The 27,834-nt window shown below is 40.1% G+C and overlaps 1 protein-coding gene across 1 annotated transcript; it reads right to left on the reverse strand.

Moving 5' to 3' along the window:
• Window positions 1-527: 527 nt before the first annotated feature.
• On the reverse strand, window positions 528-27,823 carry tmem39a (transmembrane protein 39A). The gene is made up of 9 exons (XM_085804882.1): window positions 27,680-27,823; window positions 21,321-21,534; window positions 17,957-18,179; window positions 15,445-15,528; window positions 13,284-13,438; window positions 9,994-10,351; window positions 7,061-7,248; window positions 2,690-2,810; window positions 528-1,027 (listed from the first exon to the last, which is right to left on the reverse strand). Exons 2-9 carry the CDS (start codon window positions 21,431-21,433, stop codon window positions 788-790), a joined length of 1,482 nt encoding a protein of 493 aa, XP_085661008.1. The 5' UTR covers window positions 21,434-21,534; window positions 27,680-27,823; the 3' UTR covers window positions 528-787.
• Between the last annotated feature and the right edge of the window lie 11 nt (window positions 27,824-27,834).

Genomic DNA, 27,834 nt, shown 5'->3' on the forward strand with positions numbered 1-27,834 from the left:
CAGCTCACAACTTGTCCACCAGAGCGTTGTGGAGTTGTTGGATTGTGTATTTGATGAGTTTGGAAACCAAGAAATCCCATAATGAGCCTCCGTAGCGTAGCTCTGAGCAGCTCACGGCTCTGCTCCGCCGTTCTAAAAACAGCTTGCACCGACAATTAAAGGTAACGAACCTACTGCTATGACTATAGGGATTATGGCAACGGACCAATTTGCCAAAATGTTGAACTATCCCTTTAAGACTATCTGGACAATTTGTGAAGTTGACTTCTGTGTGTGTGCAGGAGAAGCAGCAGATGAACTTTGCTTCGTGCATCTTCCAAAATGTTCAAATCTTCCTCATCTTCTTTTTAAATCGCTGCAGCAGCTGTTACTCGTTTCCAGATTAACGGTTTGAATTTTTTTCAGGATGTCGGGGCTCGACTCCGTCCACTGCTCTGAGTCACACATCATCATCATCATCGTCTGGTTGAACTGCTGAAACTCTGCGCTGTGATTGGCCGCCTGCACTTAAAATATCTTTGGTGAGAGACAGTCACCTCCTGGCGTTCCCTAACTTCCCTGACGCCTAGCAACAACATAACACGACATGCTGCTAATGTTGTCAGTGTGGTAATGCCCGGCGTAACTCGAAATAGTATACAAAATAAAAATATTCTTTTAAATAGGTATATATATATACAAACATTGCATTAAAAATAGAACCGTATCAAAACACAATTATGAGTTCACAGTCTGTCCCTTCACTCTCCTCTCCTCGCCGACCGCGTCGTGGAGCCTTTTTGCTTTTTTACTGCGATTTGAGCCCCAGGCTGCCGGTGGACAGCGGGTAGGAGTAGGCTTTGCCCAGCACGATGCGATCCCGCAGCAGTTTGAAAAGGACATAGTAGTTGCAGAAGAGAATAAGGCCCAGGGACAGAGTGTGGTTCCAGCGCTCGGAGCGCAGCAGAGAGTATAACTGGTACAGAACCACACTCGACTCGATCCAGATCAGCAGGTTCAGGATCCGCAATGGCTTGTGAAACAGGAACTGGAAGAAAAAATATATAAAAAGAAAGGAAGTCAGGCAAAGATCTGATAGGCAGGAAGGTTTGTTATTTATTCATCAACCATTAAAGGGATAGTTCAACATTTTGGCAAATTGGCCCATTGCCATAATCCCAATAGACCTTTTCAGAGAGTATAAACAAATACAGGTGTTACCAAGGATACTAATTACCGTATTTTCCGGACTATAAGTCGCGGTTTTTTTCTAGTTTGGCTGGCCATGCGACCTATATTCAGAAGCGACTTATATATTTAAAAAAACCTACGCTATGACCACAAGAGGGAAGCACGGCTTTTATTTATAAATCCCTCCTCATTCAGTAGCTCATCTTCATCTTCCTCGCTGCGCTGTCTGACCTGTCTCCGTTGCGCCGTAGCGCTTCACTCCGTCAATTCAGAGTATTTTCACAGCGAATTCTGCGGCCCGTCTTCGGTCTCTGCTCCGGTCCCGACCGGACTCCGGACACGGAGCAGAGAGCCAGGTCCGACAGTGCAGGGCTGTCCCTCTCTGAAACAGAGGAGAGGTCGGCTTCACTCCCGTCCGTCTTCACAGAGTCCACAAAGAGTTTCTGATCACAGGGTTTCCCGCAGCGCTTTCCTAAGAAAGAAAGAGCTGCCGCCTAAACTAACGTGTTAAAAAAAAAAAAGTAGCGATATTCGCCGCCGCCGCCCCCCCGTTGGGACGATCGCCTTCATTCATCTCCGCATCCTCACACACACATAGGCTACACACCACAGAGAAGCGCGCATGCATAACAGCAGCCGCGCTATAGGCGCCGGCCTTTAAACAAAGCCTGGTCATTATATGAGACCCGGCTATTAATTAAATGTCTGAAAAATAAATGCGACTTATAAACCGGTGCGACTTATATATGTTTTTTTCCTCTTCATGACGTATTTTTAGGCAGATGCGACTAATACTCAGGTGCGACATATAGTCCGGAAAATACAGTAAGGCTCCATTCCATTTAGTGTAGCAGAGCGTTTTCTAATGAGCCACACCTGTCTTTGTTTATACTCTCTGAAAAGGTCTATAGTCATAGCAGTAGGTTCGTTACCTTTAATTGTCGGTGCAAGCTATTTTTAGAACGGCAGAGCAGAGCCGTGAGCTGCTCAGAGCTACGCTACGGAGGCTCATTATGGGATTTCTTGGTTTCCCTCATCATCAAACTCATCAAATACACAATCCAACAACTCCACAACGCTCTGGTGGACAAGTTGTGAGCTGCACATTCACCACGCTATGAGATAATAACACAACGTTACCACACAGAGTTGTTTTAGAGGGAAATACAGAGACTGATGATGAAAAACTGTCTTGCACCGACAATTAAAGGTAACGAACCTACTGCTATGACTATAGGGATTATGGCAATAGGCCAGTTTGCCAAAAATGTTGAACAATCCCTTTAATCTGGTGAATACCATAAATTCTCCAACAGAAGCCGAAGCTTTTATCTGCTCCAACTGAACCCAACTCAACCAGCATATATATAACATTTTATGAGGAAGGTCTTTAAAGAGAGAAAAGACCAGAACTCAACCCGTCTCTTATTTACTCAGACCCGTATCCAGGGAACCGGCTTTTATTTGAGAGTTTACGGTTCTTTATAAAAACAGCAACACAAAAGATACAGATACTCACATAAAACCTTGCATGGGAAACGTCCGAGGGCAGAGCGACGTTGTACGGTCCGACCGCCTTGTACAGACTTCGACTGTGTCGTACCAACACACCCTGAGGCCAAATAGTGCTTTCTGACCACCTGCAACACACACAGCAGCACACACACAGTTACACACCAACAGGACGTCGACATGCTGCGCGTAGGGATGTCACGATTACAGATTTCATTTATCACGATATTACGATAATCACGATTATTATGCGTTAATTGATTTCACAACACTATGAATGTGTAAAATCACATGAACACTCCTTGTAGGTCTAAAGGTTTCCTTTATTTCTTTAATTCTACAATGCAAAAACTCTAAATCTTACCAAGAATATTTGTCTTATTTCTAGTCAAAATGTCATTTCTAGTCAAAACAAATCTCATTCTACCTAAAATAAGACTCATCACATTAAAAAGCAGCTTGTTTTTAGACACTTTTTACTTCTTTCAAGCAGACTTTCACTTGAAATAAGTAGAAAAATCTGACAGTGGATAAAGTTTTTCTTCCTTATTGCAAGCACATAAAACTTGCTTTCACTGGCAGATTTTTCTACTTATTTCAAGTGAAAATTAGTTTGAAATAAATGAAAATGATCTCAAAACAAGTTCATTTTTAGGTGATGAGTCTTATTTTAAGTGAAAAGAGTTTAGTTTTGACTAGAAATGAAACATTTTGACAAGAAATAAGAGAAATATTCTTGGAAAGATATTGAGTTTTTGCAGTGTATAAGGTGTCGGTGAATGAGAAAAGAGAAAATACATTTCCAACACCAATTTGAGTTTTGTTTGGGCTGTTATGACTCATGTTAACTGTCAAAATATAATTACCTTCCTAGTTATATGACTCACTATTTGTATTTGTATATTTAAGTATCTATTTATATAGGGTTAATCATTAATCCCCCAGGAGAATTGTTTAAATTATTCAAGTCATCAATTGTCATCTATACCAGATGTTAAATTGATTTAAATCGTTTTAACCCATAAGGACCCACGGTGACACGGGTGTCACACTGCCTTTAAGTGTCCTGGAAAGCCCCTTACACATATTGATGTTGAACTTTTAACTCGTGAAGTCCCTAAGTGACATCTACTCAACATCCTGGTGCAGTCACATGACTCTCTGTGAATCTCTCTATCCATGACAACATTTCCAAGATGGTGGCCAGCAGAGTTGGCACATTTCACAGAGGCCGCTACTTTTAAAAAGCTTGCTTTCTGTCAATAAAATAAGCCACCACCCATTTCACAATGCAAATCCTTTTATAACATGTCCCTTGTTGTATTTAACCTGTTCTGACCTCATTTTTTGAAGAAACTCATATAAAACAACTTAAGAAAATATTGCTGTGACATATACGTCACATCGGGCCTTAGCCTTAAAAAAGTCAGGAAAAATACCATGTGACGCCTATGTCACAATGAGAAAAATGGGAAAGAACTGCTCAATTAAATTAGGTAATTCAGGTATTTTGAATTAATATACTCTATGTTGTTCAATTTAAAACATAACTTAAAAATGTTAACATAAAAATAATGTCAAATTCAATCAATATTTAATAAAATGATGTATCAGTCCGGAAATTGAACCACAGATTTAGCAGAGACACTCTTCTCAGTAAATGAACAAGATTTTAGTATCCCATGCTGGTCCCATATTAATGTAATTATGCTTTTTTGCTGTATTTTCTGTAACAAAATAGGATACAGTGTTCAGGATGTACTGACGACCATCAGACGTGCAATAGATGTTGTATACAGAACAACAAATACAGCAAAGAAGAATGAGAGTTTACATAAGAAAATATTAGGAAACAAATAAGAAAAGTTAACACAGTCAAACAGTCATGAACCAGGTTTGAGACAAGGGTTCTGGACTGCTGTACTGATGGGAGAGAGGGTCCCATGTGGTGCATTGTGAGAGAAGGACGTTTTACCCAGCTCAGTTCTGACGAATGGAATATGACCCAACTATCAGTTCTGTGAGTGGGTACCAATGTTTTGTGATTTCATAGTTAACAGAGATGATAAATAAGGAGACAATAACTGTGACAGGGCTTTAAAAATGGATAAAAACCAATGCTGTTGTCCCCTTACTGTCAGAAATGACCAGCCGACATTTTGATAAAGAGTGCCGTGATGAGTATTATATGAATCATTGGAAATGAAATGTAAGGCTGAGTGGTAAACAGCATCCAGGGGAATCAAAGTGGAACTAGCAGCTCTTCCATAGATGTCATCTCCATAGTCTAAAACAGAGAAAAAATAGTGTCCCCAATTTTTTTCCTGTGGTGAGTAGGAAAACGGTGCTTATTTCTGTATAGAAAGCCAAGTATTGTTCTTAGTTTAGCAATGAGGGTGGTGATATGGTGCTTAAAATTAAGACAACTGTCCATCCAGATGCCAAGGTATTTGTAGTTGGAAAGAAAATTGTGGTTGCACAGCTTTTAAGGCTTCAGTAACTGGTTAAAGCCTTCAATATGAGGCAATATTCGCATTTCTATAGTGTTTGCCCTTTTTTGTTGTGAAACTTGTCTTAAAAAGGTGTTAATAGTAACCAGCAAACTTATAATTTTGATATATGTTATGGAAATGCAAATAAAAGGTCAAATTTGTGTTACAGAGCAAAAGAAAATGTTAAGCCCATTTATTTTCAAGTGAAAATTTAAGATACCAAAAACGCCCGATGTGACATATATGTAACATTCCAGATCTCTGACAATAGGTGGCGCTATTTCAAAAAAAACTTCAAAAATGTGTTCCATGCATTCCACTTGGTCTGTGTTTCACCCCACTTAATTTTCCTTCAAGGATAAATGGGTCTGGGTTCTTATGGGTTAATCATTTGACTTATTTTATGTGGCCACATATAAAACATATCTATTATTTTGGTTTGTTTATTTTATGTTTAAATTCCAATTAACCGTAGCGCTTAATATCACAATTCATTGTGAAATCGAGTAATCGTGATCGCATTTATTTGTGTTTCTGGAGATGAAGACAAGTTTAATGAAATATATTCTTTGAAATATGGAGTTGTGTCACATGTTTGGTAACACTTTACTTGAATAGGTATTCATAAGATTGACATAAAACTGTCATAACCATGACATAACACTGTCATAAACATCAATGAATACTTATGACAGCTGTCGTTAAGTGTCATTCGGTAAGTTATGTCACTTTTGATGCAAAGTTGACATTATTTGAGATGTTTTTGTTCTGACAACTTGACATCATTGTTAAAGTTTGTCCATTAGGTCTGCTATGACAGTTTAAATTGTCTTTATGTCAAGTTGTCAGAACAAAAACATCTCAAACAATGTCAACTTTGCATCAAAAGTGATTTAACTTACCGAATGACACTTAACCACAGCTGTCAGAAGTATTCATTGATGTTTATGACAGCTCTTATGTCATGGTTATGACAGTGTTATGTCAATCTTATGAATACCTATTCAAGTAAAGTGTTACCACTGGTACTTTGAACTCCCTACTACATCGTGGTGAATAAATATTTTAAGAAAACAAAACGGAAAGTACTTATTTTTATGTTTTTGTGGCGAGTAACACGTTTCATTTTCAGCTGAGACACAGCACAGCTGAGCTGCAGCAGCAGCGCTAGAGGAGACAGGTCCGTTGTTGTTGTAGAGGTAACATTCAAGGACCCTCGGAAAGCAGAGAATCCCGCGATTCAGATGCTTTTTTACAGCTGATCTTTATCATAAACGGTTCGGAAGTTATAATATGTTGTTGATGTTTTGTAAAACTTGTGCAAGAGCCGATGATAAGTTCTGTTTAGCACCGATGCTACGTTCTGTTTAGCATTGATGCTACGTTCGGATTAGCATTGATGCTATGCTAGGTTTAGCATCTGTTCCCGTATCACGTGATTACACGCACCCTATACGGTCCCTTCTTGTCATAGAGGCACCATTCAAGGACCCTCGGAAAGCAGAAAACCACACGATTCAGATACAGTTTACAGCTCGTCTTTATCATAAACGGTTCAGAAGTTGTTTAATGTTTTGTAAAACGCTCGTCTTTAGATGGTTAAAACAGCAACGTTCTAGTTAAAGCCATTTTTCTCACTTTTCAGTTTTTTGGTCACAATAGATTAAAATGCCCATAACTTTTGATCTGAAAGGGCTATCTCAGTTATTCAAACAGTTATGAATGGCTGAAAACTTCTAGTTTATGGAAATATCACAAGATGAAAATGTCAAAATCCCACCCTCTGAAGGGTTTTCCCAGGCCACCACACATATTTCCTCAGTTTGTAATGGAGTAATGGTGACATCCCTTAGCTGTGTGTAAAGGCTGTGGTCTGACACACTCACATGTGCTGCGGTGCGTTGCTGTAGGAGCCGTGCTCCAGCTTCTGCCAGCGGCCGAGGTGCGCGGCCGAGCGGTGCAGCAGGTCGCAGTAGCTGGGAGGAAGCAGCTGACTCATCAGCATCACGAAGGCGTTGATCCACACCATGATCAGATGCTCACAGGACCAGCGCATGTCGTAGTACTGGGTGCTCTGTGGAGAAATAACACATAAAAACACTACATCACTACATCATCACACTACAACGTGTTGTCAATCCAACGATGCTTAGAACGGAAACAAGCTACACATTAATATTAGAGAGTCCGACCTTCAGGACCTTTAAAGGGACAACGAGGAGTTTTGGAAAAGCGAAGTGTTTCCACACTACATTTATGAGCCTCCGCACCGTGAAATTCTTTGACCGGCGCAAGACAGACTCATGTTTTCATTCATCAAGAATTAAAGTCAGAGGTTCGAAGACGATCACATACCGCCACGAAACCGAAAGTAAAGAAACGCTGGTCGGCTCGACCAGCGTTTCCACCACCACTAATAATAACAAAATAACCATAGAGACAAAACCATAGATTTATCTAAAATGGACCATTAACAAGTGGTAACGGAGATTCATCCACATTAACGTGAGACTTTTTTATAACCAAATAGAAACTCCTCGTTGTCCCTTTAAAGCACAACTTACAGACTGGATATTAGACAACAAACTTGTGAGCACCTGTAATCATGTTTAACCCTCCTGTTGTCCCAATCTGTTCACTTCCTCCATCCTTTCTCCCTTCCTTCTTTCCACAATCCTTTTTCCCTTCCTTCCTTCCTTCCTTCCTTTCCTTTGTCCTTCCTTCTTCCTTCCTCTTTTGATCCAGTTGACCTGAACTGTTCCCTCCCTCCATCTTTCTTCCCTTCCCTTTCCCCTTCCTTCCTTCTTTCTTCCTTCCTTCCTTGAACAAATCTGTTCCCTCCCTCCCTCTATCTTTCCCTTCCTTCTTTCCACAATCCTTTTTCCCTCCCTTCTCTTCGTCCTTACTTCTTCCTTCCTTTTTGACCCAACTGACCAAATCTGTTCCCTCCCTCCTTCTCTCCTCACATCTTCCCCTTCGTCCTTACTTCTTCCTTCTTTTTTGACCCAATCTGTTCACTCCCTCCATCTATCTTTTCTCCCTTTGTCCTTCCTTCCTTCCTTTCGTCCTTCCTTCCTTGACCCAGGACGACAGCAGGAGGGTTAATCTGGCTTCTTGTGTGTGCAGTTGTATGTAACCATGCTCAGTCTGGGTAAAGTATCTAGTCTGAGCGTGTGTAATCGTATGTTTTTATAACTTAACGAATCACGTCCAATCCTCCTGCAATCATGTAAATCTACTTATTTCATCATCTATCGGTCCTATGTCTGTTTTTATGGACTTTCTATGTCAGTTGTTTTATTGTTTGGGGACTACGGATGAAATTTAGCAGCAGTGTTCATTAATATGCACTGTCCCGACCAGGGCCGGCCCTAGGATTTTGGTGGCCCCCTAAACAAGGTTTTTGTTTGTGGCCCTGCACTCTAAGCACAAACACCAAATCACTGGTTAAAACTGAATACAGACGTGTTTATCCCTCTGAGGTTTGAGGCCATTTTCTCCACTTTTACATATTTTCTTACATTGATCTTTTTAAGATACTTGCAGATGTAACAATACTCAAGTGTTTTATGTCTAAATATTAGAACCTCCGCTGTAAGCACACTGAGGCCAGTTTGTCCTAGAACACTGTAGAAAGAAATTATTTAGGCCAAATGCTGGAAATTTGAGGTCTGCTTTCTGAAAAATGTCAAATCCCTTGTGAAAACACTCCTTCAGTCATGAGAATGAACTGTTTTGGTGCTTGAAATAGGATATGAATACAGTAAGATTGCTTTTTGAGCACAAATGTTGTCATTCTGCCGTTCTATTTTCACCAAATGTCTCAAATGTGAGATAAAAGAAGCTGAATATTGACTTCACATTACATATAAAGCTCATAGCTGCACGTCCAGACCTCAGGATGTTTAAATGACTTGATGAACCCCGGTACCTTTCTGATTTTTTTTTTAATTTAACCTTTATTTAACCAGGAATAATCCCATTGAGATTCAGAATCTCTTTTGCAAGGGGGTCCTGGCCAAGAAAGCAGCACAAAAACCCGGTACCTTTCTGATCATGTGGCCCCCCACCTAACGGCTGTGGCCCTAAACAACCGCATAGAGGGTTTATGCCAGGGGCCGGCCCTGGTCCCGTCTAAATTAGATTAGATTAGATTGCCTTTATTGTCACTGAAAAAAATAATTCAACGAAATTTGCGTTGCTGCTCCGCTGTGGTACCACACAACGCACACAAGACAGAATAAATACAAAACATAAAACCTATAACAGGGTATATACAGGGATCTTGAAGTTAATTCTAACACCTTTTTAAGACTTTTTCAAGACCTTCTCAATATTTTCCAATAACCTCACTGCCACTTCAAGCTGTAACCATTTACATCAGTGACACTTTTAACTGAACAGTTTTAGTTTGTGATAAAGACTATAGACCACTATGATACGACAGAATTCAAAATCTTCTTTTCTTTTTTATGTACCGGTTCATCTTTGGTTTTTAATAAAATGAATAAATCACACACTTTTACAATGTTTTTTAGGACTCAAACTCTTTCAGAAGCTAATTCAGAAAAAAGACCTTGAAATTTTAAGACTTTATAAAGTCGTGAAAAGACTTTTTAATACTTTTTAAGGGTCTTAATTTTCCCCAAATTGATTTATCACCTTTTAATACTTTTCAAGACCCCGCGGACACCCTGTATAAAAACATCACATGAGATATACTGTAAGTATAAAATCATATAGAAACATTAGTCCACAAAAAGGATATTGCATATTGCCGGCTAAATAAATAAAATAAGGTCAGACTGGTGACACCCACCTTGACGAAGCAGAGCGGCAGGAAGGCCACGTAATAAGCGCTGAACAGCGAGTTGAACAGAACCTCCTTGATGCGGCGGTTGAAGTCGCTCTTCAGCTCCTCCACCTCGGCGCGGATCAGCTCCGGCGTGTGTGAGTGTGTGTGCGGCGGGCAGGTGTGTGTGGGCATGTGCGGCGGGCTGGAGAACTGCTCTCGGAGGTTTTCTCTCAGCAGGAAGAGGAAGTCGCGCGGCCTGAAGAACGGCGTCTCGGCCAGCTCCGTCTGCTGGTGCTCGGCCGCGTAGTCGCAGTCCGACGCCACCGATTGGCTCTTTCCTCCTTCCTGGTGGAAACAGCAGAGCGGGACGTACACGCCGAATCTGAGAGGGAGGGGGGGAGAGGACACAAGAACAGAGCAGATGCTTTTAGTTTTAAATGAATTAGGTTTGAATTAGGTGTTTTTAAAAAACCTCAAATAAGAACTAATATTAAACAGCGATGTATTTCTGATAGCGGTGTTAAAGGACAATTCCGGGCGAATTCAACTCTGGGGTGTATTTTCATATCATTTTAGGTCTAAAAGAAGGAATCTGAAGATTTTCAGTTTAATGTCTCCTGTTTTGCGGTAGTTGTGTCTGTCCGTGCGTCGCCACGGCAGCAATGAATGGGAGTGGATGTAAGTTCTGCTGTTTAGGCTGTTTACATCCCTCAAAGCCACAGACAGCATCAGATGGCTACTCAAACATGCAGCCAGAAGTTTATTTACTTCAAGCAAGCCGACATGTTTGTAAAACTAGATCTAATTCAAAGTCTCCCGGAGTCTCGCGCGAGACCCAGTTGCCGTGCTCGGTGTGTTCAGGTGCAGTGGGAGCTACCGCTTGTGTCATAAACACAGGAATATCAACTCTTTACTTGCTTGAAGTCTACATTTTTTTCCACAGACAGCGTCAGATGGCTACTCAAACATGCGCCGAGAAGTTTTTTTTACTTGAAGCAAGTAAAGAGTTGATATTCCTGTGTTTATGACACAAACGGTAGCTTTTCCACTGCACCTGAACACACCGCGCGAGACTCCGGGAGACTTTGAATTAGATCTAGTTTTACAAACATGTCGGCTTGTTGAAGTAAATAAACTTCTCGGTGCATGTTTGAGTCTCCATCTGACGCTGTCTGTGGCTTTGAGGGATGTAAACAGCCTAAACAGCAGAACTTACATCCACTCCCATTCATTGCTGCCGTGGCGATGCGCGGACAGACGCAACTACCGCAAAACAGGAGCGATTAAACTGAAAATCTTCAGATTCATTCTTTTAGACCTAAAATGATATGAAAATACACCCCTGAGTTGAATTCGCCTGGAATTGTCCTTTAAATAAGAATGTGTACCGGTAGTTCGATTTCCTCTTTCAAAAATATGTTTAAAACTAGTACGTTTTAGTAAGTACTAAAAGTACTAAAAGAATATGTAAATTTGTTGTGAAAGTAAATGCTTGTTTGATCTAAATCCTTATGGTAGAACTCAGACCATGTAGTCTAAAAGTTGCCTTGTTGAATTTGTTTTTGGTTTGATTGTTTTGTTTTTTCTCTCTCTTTATCTCTTTTCTCATTCGTTTTGGTAAAAAGGGTAAAAGGCATAATAAGCATGAGCTTCAGCCTACTACACCTTTTCCATTAGCACTCCTCATTGTATTATGTATTTGTGTATATTAAGTAAATTCCATCTGTTGAGAAGGGGGGAGATGAAATGCTCGAATCGAATAAACTGAACTGAACTGAATGATGGCAGCACGAAGAGGAGATGATGAGCAATCATTCATTTTTAAAATGCTTTAAAAAGTGAGTTGGTCTTTGGCGCCCCCTGCTGGTCACAGCTGTGCGGTCCATGTCCATGTGTTCACCTCCTATGTTCCAAGCTCCTCCTGTGTTTTACTGTGATCTGTATTTGTGAATTTTATATTGGGACTACAACAGATGGAAATTAGCGGTTGACGTTAAATCTGGTACAACCATCTTTTCGTTGCTTTACAATTGATTAATGGTATTGTACACCGTCCTGTATTAAACTAAATTACACTAAAATTAAACTGAACTAAACAGGCCTGTGGTTTTTAATCTGAATGGCCATCATGAAATAAAAGCTTTTCATCATTTTTCAACTCTGATTGCCTCAGGTCCTGCAACAACTGTTGTTTCTGTGTTGGATAATGATTTTGCACATGAGGTGGAGAGCTGGATTTCAACCGGCCACCAGGTTAAAATCTCACTCAGTACGTTTACATGCACAGATTAATCGAGCTATGCTCAAAATTCAGTTTTGGCATCTAATCGGACTTGAGAAGTTTATTTACTTCAACAAGCCGACATGTTTGTAAAACTAGATCTAATTCAAAGTCTGGCGGAGTCGAGACCCAAGTCGACGCTCGGTGTGTTCAGGTGCAGTGGGAAGCTCCCGTTTGTGTCAGAAACACAGGAATATCAACTCTGGACTTGCTTGAAGTAAATAAACTCCTGGGTGCATGTTTGAGTCTCCATCTGACGCTGTCTGTGGCTTTGAGGGATGGAAACAGCCTAAACAGCGGAACTTCAATCCACTCCCATTCATTGCTGCCGTGGCGACGCGGGGACAGACACAACTACCGCAAAACAGGAGACATTAAACTGAACATCTTCAGATTCATTCTTTTAGACCTAAAATGTTAGGAACATACAGCCCCCAGTTGAATTTGCCCGGAATTGTCCTTTAATACACACTTTATTCCTTTGGCTTTAACTCAGTCTGAGTCAGTCACTTTAGCTTTCATGTTCTTATTGTTGTCCACTCGTTTTATTACTTGTATCTGGTGTGTTTTTATATTAAGATTGTATTTATTTATTGTATTTATTTTAGGGGTGGGAGAAAAAAACGATTCACATAGATATCGCAATATCTTTTTTGACGATTTTTAAATCGATAAAAATAAAAAAAAATAAAAAAATGTTTTGAATTTCTTTTTTTTTGGAACTTTTTTTTTTGGGGGGGTTAAATATTGTGCAATGTGCATTTGTTCGCCTTTTTTACATACAGAGAGTCCAGGTTTTGAAAAGGGTTTAAGTTCACTTTATAATGGAGTATGTTAATTTATAGGCTCCTACAGTGTTTGTGTGCAGATAAATGTTAAAAACGCTAAAGACTAAAAATCATAGAGAGAATCGGCAATATCGTAGAATCGCAATTTGAATCATATCGCCATCCAAAAATTGTATAATAAAATGTATTTATTAAAGCACCTTGGTGAACAATGTGCATGATAAATAAATAAAGAAGAGACTCACGGGTATCCCAGGAAGAGCAGGTTGAGCACCGAGTGGTTCTTGCAGAGGTTGACCAGCGTCCAGCACAGAACCCATCCACACATGGTGAGCAGGCAGAGCCGCGCCGCGATCAGAACCACGTAGCGGAGCAGCGAGCCGCCGCCGCTCTGAGACACCTGCACCACAGAGACACCGATTACATCACCAGATCAGTTAACACAGGTACAGGTGTGTGTGTGTGTGTGTTAAAGATGTTATATGTTATTATGAAAATAAGAAGAAGAACAGGTGTCTTCAGTATTTAGTAGGGTTGTTCGGTATACCGGTACTAGAGTGGTACCGGGGTACTGACGCATTTAAAACGGTACTATACTGCGCTTAGATGGGACCGGTACTTTCATTTTGCGCCGCCGGCAGCGGTGACGTCGCCGCGTGAAGTCGCCGCATTGTAATCTGAGCCGAGGCGAGTGAGTGAGCGAGTCACAAACGAAGCAAGGTGCTTTTTTTTATTACCGTTACAGCGCCACCTGTCCATGTGCCTGTGTTTGTGTGTGACTGTGTGTGTGTGTGTGTGTGTGTGTGTGTGTGTGTGTGTGTGCGCGCCGCGCGCGAGAGAGACGTGCCGCCACAGACTCGTTAATTAATGCAAACAGCTGGTTGATAAGTCCGTTTTTACCGCGGATCACCACTGGCATGCTCTCTGTCTCTGTGTGTGTCTCTCTCTCTCTCTCTCTCTCTCTCCCTCTCTCTGTGAGTGAGTGAGTGAACAGCGCTACGCGGAGATGAATTAACGGAGCGATATTGCGTTGATGGGGGGGCTTGGTCTTGATTCTGTGGCGCTGCATATGGGAAACAATAGGTGTGTGTTTGTGTAAAATGAACGTTTGTGTTTCATTCTATAAACTACTGAGAACAATTTCTCCCAAAAATTACAACTGGTCAAAATAACAAAAAAAGATGCAGTGTTTTCAGACCTCAAATAACGCAGTTGATAATCATTTTTAAACAGACCACTAATGATTTAATTTAGGAAGAGTTCAGTAGGCTACTGATGCATATGTTATAGTTCTAAGATTTTCTATTAAAATAAAGTCAATAATGACATTTTTTGTGTTCTCTTTTTATTTGGAAAAGTACCGAAAAGTATCGAAAAACATTTTGGTACCGATACCGGTACCAAAATGTTGGTATCGTGACAACACTAGTATTTAGTTAATTTTTTCATTTTATTTGGTTAATACTTTATTCATAAGCAAAAGTTTGCAACCTCCAAACCAACCTTTTCTCATTTTTTAATTGAATTAAATTCTCTCTATAAATCCCTAGCCTTACTTAAAGCAGAAGTAAGCGATATATTTGTGTTAATCTAAGTCTTAAATAGTTGTATCTTCCGACAGCAATCACTTCTATAGAGTGTTTGGTCTGAAACACGGGTCTGTCAGTCACTCTGCTCTGCTCTGAGCCCAGGAGAAAACTTTCCTTGTATCCTACAACCTTTATCCAATGAGGAGAGAGAACGGCATGCAGGGCTGTGTGTGCAGCCAAGGGATGCGCCTGAATGTGGTGACGTAGGGACGAGGACTGTTATGGTGCGTTCAAGGCAGCCCGTAACTCGTGTTTTTCCGACCTGTGAAGTGGTACCAGTTCGATCTGGTACGAGTTCACGGGTCAGAAGTTACGAGTGGCCGTTATAGTGACTTTCACCGGTAAAACAGGTCGGAGAAACACGAGTGGGTTGCCTGGAACGCTACAAAGTCGTGACTTGAAGCTGTAATTTATGGTTTCAAAAGCCTGCCTGGAACGCAGCATTAGCCAAAACGACCGGATCGCTTACTTCTGCTTTAAAAATAAAAAAAACTTTTTTAGAAAACTACTAAGATATTTATTGTACTTCCTGACATTTAATGGGATTTGTTAACAGTGATTATTACACACCTATGTATTGACATGACAATATTTATTTATTCTTGTTTTGTTTTGTTTGTTTAATTTTCTTCATTTTCTATTTATTTGAATGAGATCATTGCTGTATTTATTTATTTTATTCATTGTCTTTCTGAATATGAAACAGCTCTCGTGTTGTGTTATGTGTCAGCGTTTGACACTTTTTGTACACTTTGAACACTTAAATAAAGATAAAAAAAAAAAAAGGTGTGTGTGTGTGTGTTGTGTGTGTGTTTACCTCTGACACGATGGTCCACACCAGCCTGCGGGCCAACATGACGGTGATGAAGATGGCCAGGTGGTAGTCCATCAGGTGGAAGTTCTGCAGGAGGAAACACACAGAGAAAAGTTCACATTCAGTTTTACATGAAGAGATTTTTAACTTTTGAACTCTGCATCTTCCTGCTGGATGTAAAACACACGTTACACAACACGTGATGATGAAAACCAGCAGGGTGCATACTGTACAGGAATCTCAAAGTAAATTTTAATACTTCACTTAAAGGAACAACGAGGAGTTTTGGAAAGCGAAGTGTTTTCATACTACATTTACCATGAGCCTCCGCGCGCACAATGAAATTCTTGGACTGGCGCAAGTCATACATCTTGCCAAGAATGTTTTCATTCATCAAGAATTAAAGTCAGAGGTTGGAAGACGATCACATACCGTCGTAGTTCCCACCATAAACGGAGATTCGGCGGCGTTATTCTCATGACTCGCCACGAAACCGAAAGTAAAGAAACGCTGGTCGGCTCGCCCAGCATTTCCACCACCACTAATAATAACAAAATAACCATAGAGACAAAACCATAGATTTATCTAAAATGGACCATTAACAAGTGGTAACGTAGATTCATCCACATTAACGTGAGACTTTTTTATAACCAAATAGAAACTCCTCGTTGTCCCTTTAACAGTTTTAGTTTGTGATAAACCACTATGATACAACAGAATTCAAAATAGGCTGGGATAATAAATCAAAGGCAAAGTATCTTTGTTTTTTAATAAAACGAATAAATTCAGACACTTTCACAATGTTTTTTTAGGACTCTCTTTTTAGGACAGCTAATTCAGAAAAAATACCTTCAAAATTTAAGACTTTATAAAGTCGTGAAAAGACTTTTTAATACTTTTTAAGGGTCTTAATTTTCAGACAGAGCAGGTTAACTTACCCGCAGGTCTTTAGAGGTTGGTTTAATTCTTTTTAGGAGATAAATGTTGGCTCTGAGTGCACACAAATCACCACCTATATATCAATAAATAAAAGTTTTGCAATAAACCGATCGGTCTATAGCTGTTCAATTTACTTTACAGAGGGAAGTTCAGTGATGTGGTTGTTTTTTCGTGCACGTCCGCGGCGCACAGCTTGGTGGGAAAAAAGGAAACACAAAATATGTTGGCGCATGCGCAGAAGCGGTCTTGATGGTTTTGATAAGGAGAGAGGACACAGTCGGTTACAGAGCGACGCCTTCAACCACATCAGCACTATATAGAAAACTCTTACGTTATAAAATGTAAGTAGAAGAAACATTTCTTTTACACTTTCAAGAGCTCAATGATCAAAAAGCTGCAAACACTCTCAGTCTGTTGCAGCAAAGACATTTCTTGAATCTAAAACAAAAGAAAAAATCGATAAATAAATAAAATCTCCAGAGCAACAGCCCCCCAGCTTGGAGTAAAGTTGTTTCCCACAGTCGCCGTTCTCTCTCTGTGGTTTATAGTAAAACAGCACGACAACACGCGCCTGTTTCCAATACTAAGTAAAAAGAAAACTGAAAGTGAAAAAATATAATACAGCGACTGATTCTGACTCAGCAGCAGTGACTCGGAGAAAAAACCCAGAAGCTTCAGAGAATTCACTCTGCAGGATGAATGGAGGCCAATTCCACTCTGTTTTTACTTGTATAAATCCTAATTATTAAGAAAAAGAATTGATTTAAAGGGATAGTTCAACATTTTGGCAAATTGGCCCATTGCCATAATCCCTATAGTCATAGCAGTAGGTTTGTTACCTTTAATTGTCGGTGCAAGCTGTTTTTAGAACGGTGGAGCAGAGCCGTGAGCTGCTCAGAGCTACGCTACGGAGGCTCATTATGGGATTTCTTGGTTTCCCTCATCAAACTCATCAAATACACAATCCAACAACTCCACAACGCTCTGGTGGACAAGTTGTGAGCTGCACATTCACCACACTATGAGATAATAACACAACGTTACCACACAGAGTTGTTTTAGAGGGAAATACAGAGACTGTTGATGAAAAACTGTCCCTGAAGGCAACGTGCATCAGTGGTTTTGCATGAATTTAACTCTAAAACAACTCTGTGTGGTAACGTTGTGTTATTATCTCATAGCGTGGTGAATGTGCAGCTCACAACTTGTCCACCAGAGCGTTGTGGAGTTGTTGGATTGTGTATTTGATGAGTTTGATGAGGGAAACCAAGAAATCCCATGAGCCTCCGTAGCGTAGCTCTGAGCAGCTCACCGCTCTGCTCCGCCGTTCTAAAAAATAGCTTGCACCGACAATCAAAGGTAACGAACCTACTGCAGTAGGTTCGTTACCTTTGATTGTCGGTGCAAGGCCCATTGCCGTAATCCCTATAGTCATAGCATGCTATGACTATAGGGATTACGGCAATGGGCCGGTTTGCCAAAATGTTTAACTATCCCTTTAACCTCTTCATTAAAAGGTAACGCTGCTCGGTGTGTGTGTTGTGTAGTGTGTAGTGTGTAGTGTGTGTGTACTGACCAGTGAGGTGGAGGCGGCCGGGTGGCTGTATGGATACCACCACACCGTCCTGTAGATGTTGATGTACTGGACGAACAGCGCCACCAGCAGGTAGAGGAAGAGCAGCAGCTCAAACAGCAGGCTGCTGTCCAACGGCAGCTCGGGGATCCTCGAGTGGCGCACCGGCTCGGGCGTGATGAGGGCCGACAGCGGGGGGGCCGACAGACCCACCGAGGTGCTGTTCCTGCAGGACCAACACACACATTAACACTCAGATACACACAAATATGTATTTAGTAAATATATATAGTGTCATGCAACAGTTCGGGCCCCCGGTCCAAATGTCTGTTACAGTTTATCTCAGTTGTTTACACACAAATCCTGGTATTTGAGACACAATGACCTTAGGGGTGGGTGATATGGCAAAAATATCATATCACGATTTTTTTAAAATGAAGTCACGATTTCGATTTCATCACGATCTTAAATCGAAAAAAGAAAAACAGACAATTTAGGCCAAAGAACCTTTCTGAACAGATTTTAATCTAAATAGTTGCAGTTTTGCCAACATGTGCAAACAACGTAAACATAGTAAAAGGTAAACAACAACACTCTGATAAAGTGCAGTCTTGCAACATAAAAGGTAGCTTTCAATAAACATGAAAGTAAAATATCAATGAAGACATTACTGTTTGTTTTATTCAACACAGTTATTTTAACAGGATTTTAAGTATCAAAACACTAAATAGCTGATTGAAAAGGGCCAAATAAAAATACAAACTAAAGTAACTGTTGTTTTCTCTTTTAGTAAACTTTGCAAATGTCCTTTGTTTGCGCTTTGCAGCACAGAACTGCAGTTTATAGAATGAGCCCCAGACGATCCTACGATCTCTGCACTTTGGCAGATCGTCTACACACTCTAATCCTTCACCATCTAATATCGCCATATCGCCCACCCCTAAATGACCTCAACATGTAACTCATGCACCGACCCCCTGAACCAGTTCTGATAAAGTAGAAGCACAGTTCAGCCTTACACTCAAACTGCAGCTCTAAAACACACTTTTTTCAAAAACACTACACACATTTCTCTGCATCTGGCTCAATTTTCACATGTGGATTAATGAACTTTCTTCTTGCTTAGCGATGGAAAGACTCACATATACAATCAAACAAAAAAAGACACATTTTTCATGACATATGGAACTCATTTCTCATATTTTTGGAATCAAGACCTGATTTACTAACTCCTTAAACCGAACTGACGGTACCCTTTTAATTTTATTTTATTCATGTTGTTTTTGTATGATTATTTGCTTCTGTTGTCTTTTTATTGTTACATACATAAATACTGTCCTTTTCTTTGTTTTACACATATGCATATGTATATTTTGAGTATATGTATGTTTCTCTCTTTTATTTATTTATTCATTTTTCTCTCTCACTCTCGCCTATTTATTTCAGTTGATTATGTAACCACTTTTAACTACAGTAGATGACATGCAGGTGTACTGTATATTGTTTTTTCTGTTTCTGTTTTTCATTTTCCAAGGAAAGGAAGTTGTTTAAAGACTTGAATGATGTAACAAATACTTTTGGACGAATGATGTACCAAGTTTAAAAATCAACACTGACTCATCACATGGGCAAACACCTGTCACACAGTTTTACAATCAGCAATCAGAGCTTCAGTATAAAAGGGCAACATGATGATGGGATGTGGATGAGGAGCCGTGGCCAGACAGGCTGGATGCAGCATAGTTTGTTTTTTACTGTAACTATACACAGTAAATTCTTCTGTTAGACCACTGTATGTGCAGCTTTGTGTTGGTTGGGATGTACACCGTGTACATGTCTTTTCATATGATGGTTTGTGTGTCATTTATAACAAAATAGCATTTGGAGAAGAAATAACATTGTTTTGAATGTAAAGTTTCATTTTGCAGGAGAAGTGAGGGCAGAGGTCGGCAACCTGCGGCTCTTTCGTCACTCTGCTGTGGCTCTCCTGGTTTAGAGAGGGTGAGCTCATTTTTGGGGGAAAAAAAGATAGGCTAAATAATGGCCATTCACTTGTTCACTGTAATAGTTATTTCTTTGGAGATTGAGGTGCTCATGTGACATTTAAATAAAGCTTGTTTCAATATTTTGTCGATCAAAATATGCGTCACGTAGGTTTTTTTCCACCATAAATTAAACATAGCTCACGTCTCACAGATGAGAGCTTGCAATCGTGAAAATCAAAGTGACGTCTTACAACCCGTGCAGTGAAGTTCAGAGGCAGTCATCACATTAACCAGGTGAGAGAAATTATTTGATGAGCTATTATTTTGAAAATACATATTTCTATATGGGACGCTGTAGCGACGCACATTCGGTGCGGCGCTGCCACATTTAAATATAAATATCTTTTATCTTTCTACTCCCCAGTGACTTCTTATTGTTGTTTCTGTTCCTTTCATTTTGTCCTAATTGTGATTATGTCGTCGTTTGTATAACTTGTTGTTCAGAACAACAGACGCCACAGTGAATATGATTCATATTGAATATTATATAGTATATTATAAAACGGAAAGGTGAAATCTGGCGATCTGATTGGTTGTACTATTCTAAAGCCTTATCACAGCGTAGGCTATCACTCCGCCTCAGGCACGTATGACTGGTATGAATGGAAGTTGTTGTCATGTATCCATGACAACGGACTGTTGCAGTCTGTAGCAGAAGACAGTTGATGTTTTTACGATGTTAAAAAATGGACAAATGTAGTTGAATTGACATGTTTAAGGTGAACTTTGACCTCCAGAGGGTTAACAATGGTAGAGGGGACTGAGACCAGATGCAGAGCTACTTGGAGCTAACGTCTGGAGAGGTGGGACTATTTTTTCAGTGAGGCTATTTTATTGGATAATATGTATTTCTGGTTGAATAAAACTACATGAAATTGATTGCGTATCCCTCTTTCATATTGTCATTATTGGTAACCGTTTTATAAAAGTAATATATCACTCCAGCCTGTCGTGATATATTGCTTAAATATACTCCTGTTTCTTCTAGGATGGCATGGTTGCACTTTCTTGGTTGTTTTATCTATTTTATTAACTATTGCTAATTGTTGTCCTGTGTATGTATTTTATTGCTATTTTTATTATTAGCGTATGTCATCGTCAGTGTTGTGTCACTGTTGTGCTTTGGTTTTTATTGTTGTCTTATGCTGCTGGCTGCACTACAAATTGCCGGGGGACAATAAAGATCTCTTGACTTGACTTGACTATTAAAGTGACACTGTGTCAATATCAAACATCACATACAACTGACAGACAGTGACGGTGGGGTCATGATCTTGTGTGTGTGTGTGTGTGTGTGTGTGTGTGTGTGTGTGTGTGTGTACCTGTTCCTGAGGCCGGTGCCATTGCCCAGGTTTCCTCCGACCAGCGTCTGCAGGGACGGCAGCGCAGAGCGACTTAGCTGCTGTCTGCTGGGGCCCCTGCGGCCTCCCGGCATCGTCGCCAGTTACCTTGGCAACCACGGGCCACGCCCACCGACCGACAGCTGCTGGGACTCCTCCCCTTCCCCTCAGTGATGCACCATGAACACACAGGCCACTGTGGAGCAAACACACACACACACAGAGAGTTAAAACAACAACACAACACCTGAGGCCTCACCAACATTTACATCAACAGTTCATTGTAAACACCTGGAAACATCTGTTCACACCTGTCCTCAGGGCCCAGTTGTTCAAAAGTAGACTAATCTGATCGGATTTGGGATAATGGATCAGATCAAATCTTGAAAATGGGTTGTTTCAAAACCAAAAAACGTATTCTGAGATCAGATTAGATCATGTGATCCAGTCTTGGTTTTCATCTGGATTAAACCCTCAGTTTGTGTTGTTCAGAACTTTTTAGTGGGATCTGGAAAACTTTGATCCAAAAAAACAGGATTATTCTGAACCCAGCAGTTTGGTGGATTCAAGAACAAAATGTGATTTAAATTAAATTCAAACTGGTCAAATAAACAATATTCATAATGTAGTATATATACATTTATTGATTTAGGCTATATTTTGCACCTAATTTTAAACCATAACAGTGATTAGTAAATAAAGGTAACTTTTGAATATTCTACAAAACTTTTCCCCAAACTGAATTTAATGAAATTTGAATCTTAAAATTTGAAGTTTGAATTTGAAACACATGGGGAAATATTCACAATTTCACTAATGTAGTGCTGTATATTTGCTTTTTTTTTAACAGCCCAACCAGATGGAGTCTGGCTGTTTAAAAGACACTGAAGAAACAACAAAGAGCACAGAAAACAACACATACACTCTGTTTTCAAATAAACACACTGTGAGTGACCCATGCTGCTGTTCTACCTGTTGTTTACAGACCAATCAGCCTTCAGTGTGATGCACAGTCCCATCTAGAGCATCATTATCCGGATTTGGTCATCTTGAAAAGTTTGGATCTGGATCAGACTGATCCAATCCTACTTTGCTTACATATTGCATTAAAGGTACATTGTGTAGGAATTCCTCCCATCTAGCGTTGTGGTTGTATGTCTCGAGCAACTCAATGGTATTTTTCATGCTGCATTCACCTGAAATTGGGCAGACGGCAGACGGACGACAGCCGCTGCACGTAACGGCATAAACAAGCGTCTATGTAAACAAGTGGTCCGTCAGCACGAGGCAAAACAATACACGTGACAACATGTTGTCATGGCGATGTGGTATTGTTTACCTGACCCACGTTTTACCGGCTTTCTCTCGACTTCTTCGACATGGCAGCAGCACCGAGCTTACCCGCTCCATGGAGATATGAATGATATGAACGGCTCATTCAGAGCTGAAAGGAACACTGCACTTTGTTGATGGGGGGATTACTGCTTAATGAAAAACAGACTTTTTAATCAAATAATCGATTTTCCTGAATAGATAACAGGAGAAGTTACACAATGTCCCTTTAAACATTCAATAAAGATCTACTAAAACATTAAAAGGCAATAAAAAGAAACTATAAATAGATCCAATAATCTAAGAATAATAAAATAAAAGGTAAATCTGGACTAGTTTAATTTTTATTTCCACTGCATTTGATGCCAAAATAAAGACAAACAGATGTTTAGTTATATTTAATTAAATGAGTCAGAGGAGTGTGTGATTGATCTGGTGTGACATCTGCTGCCACACACACACACACACACACACACACACACACACACACACACACACACACACACACACACACACACACACACACACACACACACACACACACACACACACACACACACACACACACACACACACACACACACACACACACACACACACACAGACACACACACAGACACACACACACACCCCAGGGACCTGCCAGGTTTCCCTTCAGGAAACGAGTGAACAGGTGTGAAGCTCCGCCCGTGACACCTGCTGTCATGTGATCGTCCAATCAGAGAGGAGCGGATTGAACCCGCAACAACAGACACACTCAGACCCACATAAACAAACTTTACTATCTGTGATGTCATAAAGGAGGTTTGTCTTTATTTATCTAAATAATCAACACCAGAACATTTACAAAGCTTGTTTAAATTGGAGGAAGGGGAGAATAACAGACTGAAGCTTGATTTTAAACACACATTTGCAAGGTTAAGCTTAAATCAAATGTGTATTTCTGTTGCAGGTGTAAAAGTAGCTATGGCATTCACAAAGCAAGGAATTGAAAAGTTGTACAAGTATGTCTCAGTTTAAGAAAATGTTTAAAAAAGAAAAGATATTAGTATCTACAAAAAAGAAGGAGGAGAAAGAGAAAAAGAAGGGAAAAAAAGAAAAAGATAGATAGCTGAGTGGTGTCTACCGTTATTTTGTTGGTTTGTTTTTTTGTCATTACTATTTTCATCATCTTTAATATTTAGAAACAGAGAATAATATTGGTGTTGAAGTAAGCCAATGAAATTTGTAACAACAGAGAGGGGCAGGTATTATAAGTTCTCTCTTCATCCTGCTCCTTTTCGTTCATGGTGAAAATGTGTACACAATGTATATGTGCAACTATGTGAGAACCATGAATGAAATAAATCAAAATGAAATGAAATGAAATACATAATTATAAGTAAATAAACTCCTGTTGGTTTTCTGCTCCGTCTGTTGGACTGGACTTGGTTTGGGTTTTAAACAGAATATCAAAGGTTTTGTTAAAAAGCTTTAAGAAAGACGTCAAATATGTTACTTACTAAAGAGTTAAGGTGGAAATCCTACAGAGTTAAGGTGGAAATACTAAAGAGTTAAGGTGGAAATACTACAAAGTTAAGGTGGACATACTACAGAGTTAAGGTGGACATACTACAGAGTTAAAGGTATAATATGTAGGAATTCCCCCCATCTCGCGGTGCGGTTGCATATCTGAACGCATTCTTGATGTTGCATTCACGTGAAATCGGGCAGACGTCAGACAGACAACAGACCAGCACGAGGCACGAGGCAAAACAATATAGGTGTGACAATATGTTGTCATGGTGATGTCGAACTGGACTGAACTTGGTTTGGGTTTTAAACAGAAAATCGAAGGTTTTGTTAAAAAGCTTTAAGAAAGACGTCAAATATGTTACTTAGTAAAGAGTTAAGGTGGAAATACTACAAAGTTAAGGTGGAAATACTAAAGAGTTAAGGTGGAAATACTACAGAGTTAAGGTGGACATACTACAGAGTTAAAGGTATAATATGTAGGAATCCCCCCCCATCTCGCGGTGCGGTTGCATATCAGAACGTATTCTTGATGTTGCATTCACGTGAAATCGGGCAGACGTCAGACAGACAACAGACCAGCACGAGGCATGAGGCAAAACAATATAGGCGTGACAATATGTTGTCATGGTGATGTCGTATTGTTTACCTGACCCTCGAGTAAAATGACATCCGGTTGGTTTGCCGACGGCCGTCTGCCTGACTGCACCTGAATGCAACACCGGTGCCTCCGTCCTTCCTCACACTACACAGTGGTGACAGTTTTAACAGGCCGTTTCCGTGGTTACCTACGGTCACGATGCAACATGGCCGCCTCGGTTCGGTGTGTCGCCCACTTCTGTATTTGTAACGACTTGTAACAACTCATTCTAAGGAACCAGAAAGCTTTCATCTGGATGCAGCTGTGATTCACCTTCAGTCAAATACGGATTTATGAGAGGTTTGATTTTTGATCGTAAAAAGTCAAATAAGTTACACACTGGGGCTTTAAGGTGGAAATCCTACAGAGTTAAGGTGGACATACTAAAGAGTTAAGGTGGAAATCCTACAGAGTTAAGGTGGACATTCTACAGAGTTAAGGTGGACATACTACAGAGTTAAGGTGGAAATATTAAAGAGGTAAGGTGGAAATCCTACAGAGTTAAGGTGGAAATCCTAGAGAGTTAAGGTGGACATACTAAAGAGTTAAGGTGGAAATCCTACAGAGTTAAGGTGGAAATCCTACAGAGTTAAGGTGGACATAGTACAGAGTTAAGGTGGACATACTAAAGAGTTAAGGTGGAAATCCTACAGAGTTAAGGTGGACATACTAAAGAGTTAAGGTGGAAATCCTACAGAGTTAAGGTGGAAATACTACAGAGTTAAGGTGGACATACTACAGAGTTAAGGTGGAAATCCTACAGAGTTAAGGTGGACATACTAAAGAGTTAAGGTGGAAATCCCCAAAAGTTCCTCTTTAAAGTCATTAACCAGCCAGGATGAGTCAGTTTGTGCTGCCACATTAGAGAGTCCTCCTGAACACAACAACACAACACAACACAACACAACCACAGACATACACCTGCCCACAGCATCGTCTCTCATTTTTTTCCAAACACACCTGTGGAGGAGTTTAGTTTACACAGTCTCTGTGAAACGATCAGCGATGACGACGTCGTCAGTTGTTTAATTAACAGGTGCTGATCTGAGAACAGCAAATATTGAGCAGCTGTTGAACTCACAACATCAACTCAACCACAACAACACTGACGCAAATGAATGGAAAGAAGCCACATTAACTATGTTATTATTAATTAGCCTACAGACACACACACACAGGATATAAATAACTGATTAGTGAAGACGATGCATTCATCACTTTCTTGTTTTTCTCTTCCTACAAACCTGTTTTGGTTATTTACGTAGATATAATGTTGATCAGCTGATTTAATTAAAGTTCACTGTCTTCATATTCAAAGATGCAACTAACAATCTTCGTCATTAACGAGGTATAATTGTAGAGATTCATCATTTAGATAATCAAATCAAATAAATGAAATCTAAAGCTAAGGAGTTCATTTCCATCTGAATTTTAAAAACAACAGAAGATTAACAGAAAATGAAAATGAAACTAATTAGCCTATTACTTCCAGCCCTAGAAACACTTAGTAAGTGAAAATTAACCTATAATGATTCGAGATGTAAAAAAAAAAAAAAATCAATACACTAAAATATTGCAATTCTTTTTTCCATGCGTTTAAGTGCTGCATCAATACTTTATCAATAATTGTTGGTGGTGACTGTGGTTTTGTGTTTTATCTGAGCCTTCTGCCACAAATTATAATAATATCTCCATTTATTAACGTTTATCTGATCGTTCCTGTTGCACATTTGTTTCAAATATGATGTAGAATGTAAAATATAAACACAATAACACATTATAATATAAATGCATAACACAGCTCCCACTGTTCTGAGTCTGGATGCATTAAAATTAACTGTATTTGTTTGTTCATTCTTCATATGATGAGAGTTTTTCTAAGAATTGCGACATGAGCTTTCTTATAGCCTATTATCGCCTGTATATTGTAATCTATCACACAGGATGTGGAATGTATCACCATAATGACAGTGTGACTCTCTAAAATGATCTTACCGAGGGGAAACGGTACTGTTTGACATCAGAATTCTTCAGTGGGCAAAGAATATATGTTATAAAATAAATAAAAAGTAAGTTTGTACCCGTATCCTAAAACAAACTCAGACTAATCTCATCATCATCCTCCTCTTCCTCTTCTTTTACACTGATGTGGCTCAGTAGGAAACACGATGGAGATAAAAACCCAACAGTCAACAACAGGCGGCAACAGTCTGCTTATATCAAACAATAATAAAGGTGAATGTTCAACAGGAAACAGACGTTGTCACACACACACACACTGCAGCTGAAAGTCAAAAGTGAAAACAGGAACTGTGAGTTGGAGACATTAATGTGAGCGGAGGGATTGCTGCAGGGCGCTGTTGGGTAATTTTTGTGGAAGTGCAACACGTTTCTTGTTTTTATCTGAAGAGAAAAAAACTGAAAAACAAGAAAAAACAAAAAAACTTTTCCGTCTGAAAAGAGAAATGAAGAGATGATGCAGCTGTGCAGACATCCAGACTTCAGCTCTGAGTGACTAACTAACACTTTGTTAGGAGTGTGTGTGTGTGTGTGTCTGTCTATGTGTGTGTGTGTGTGTGTGTGTGTGTGTGTGTGTGTGTGTGTGTGTGTGTGTGTGTGTGTGTGTGCTCTCAGACTTGCTAAGACTTGCTCTGGAGCTCCTCATCAGAGCAGCGCTGTCATTTTGTTCCACAGCGGAAACTTGGAGCCTCACTTCAGCCCCCAAGAGACCCAGATGTTGGAGCTTGAACCCCGGCTGCAGCTGGAGCCTCGAGCCGCTGCTGCTGCTGCTGGAGCTCCATAATAAAACACACACACAAAGCACCAGGAAGACTTTAAAAAACAAACAACAACTCACACGACATGGGTAACAGACGGAGGAGCGAGCCGGACCAGGATGCATCAGTCAGTCGGTCTGGAGACGGAGCATTCCTCCCCCCGCTCTGTCGCTCTCTCTCTCCCCGCCTCACAGCTTCCCTCTCCCGGGCTTCTCTGCTGCCGCGTCGCGCTAAG

This window comes from Trachurus japonicus, chromosome 3 (genome assembly GCF_045865225.1).
Source record: "Trachurus japonicus isolate A0001 chromosome 3, Traja_1.0".
In the NCBI taxonomy this organism is placed as follows: domain Eukaryota; kingdom Metazoa; phylum Chordata; class Actinopteri; order Carangiformes; family Carangidae; genus Trachurus; species Trachurus japonicus.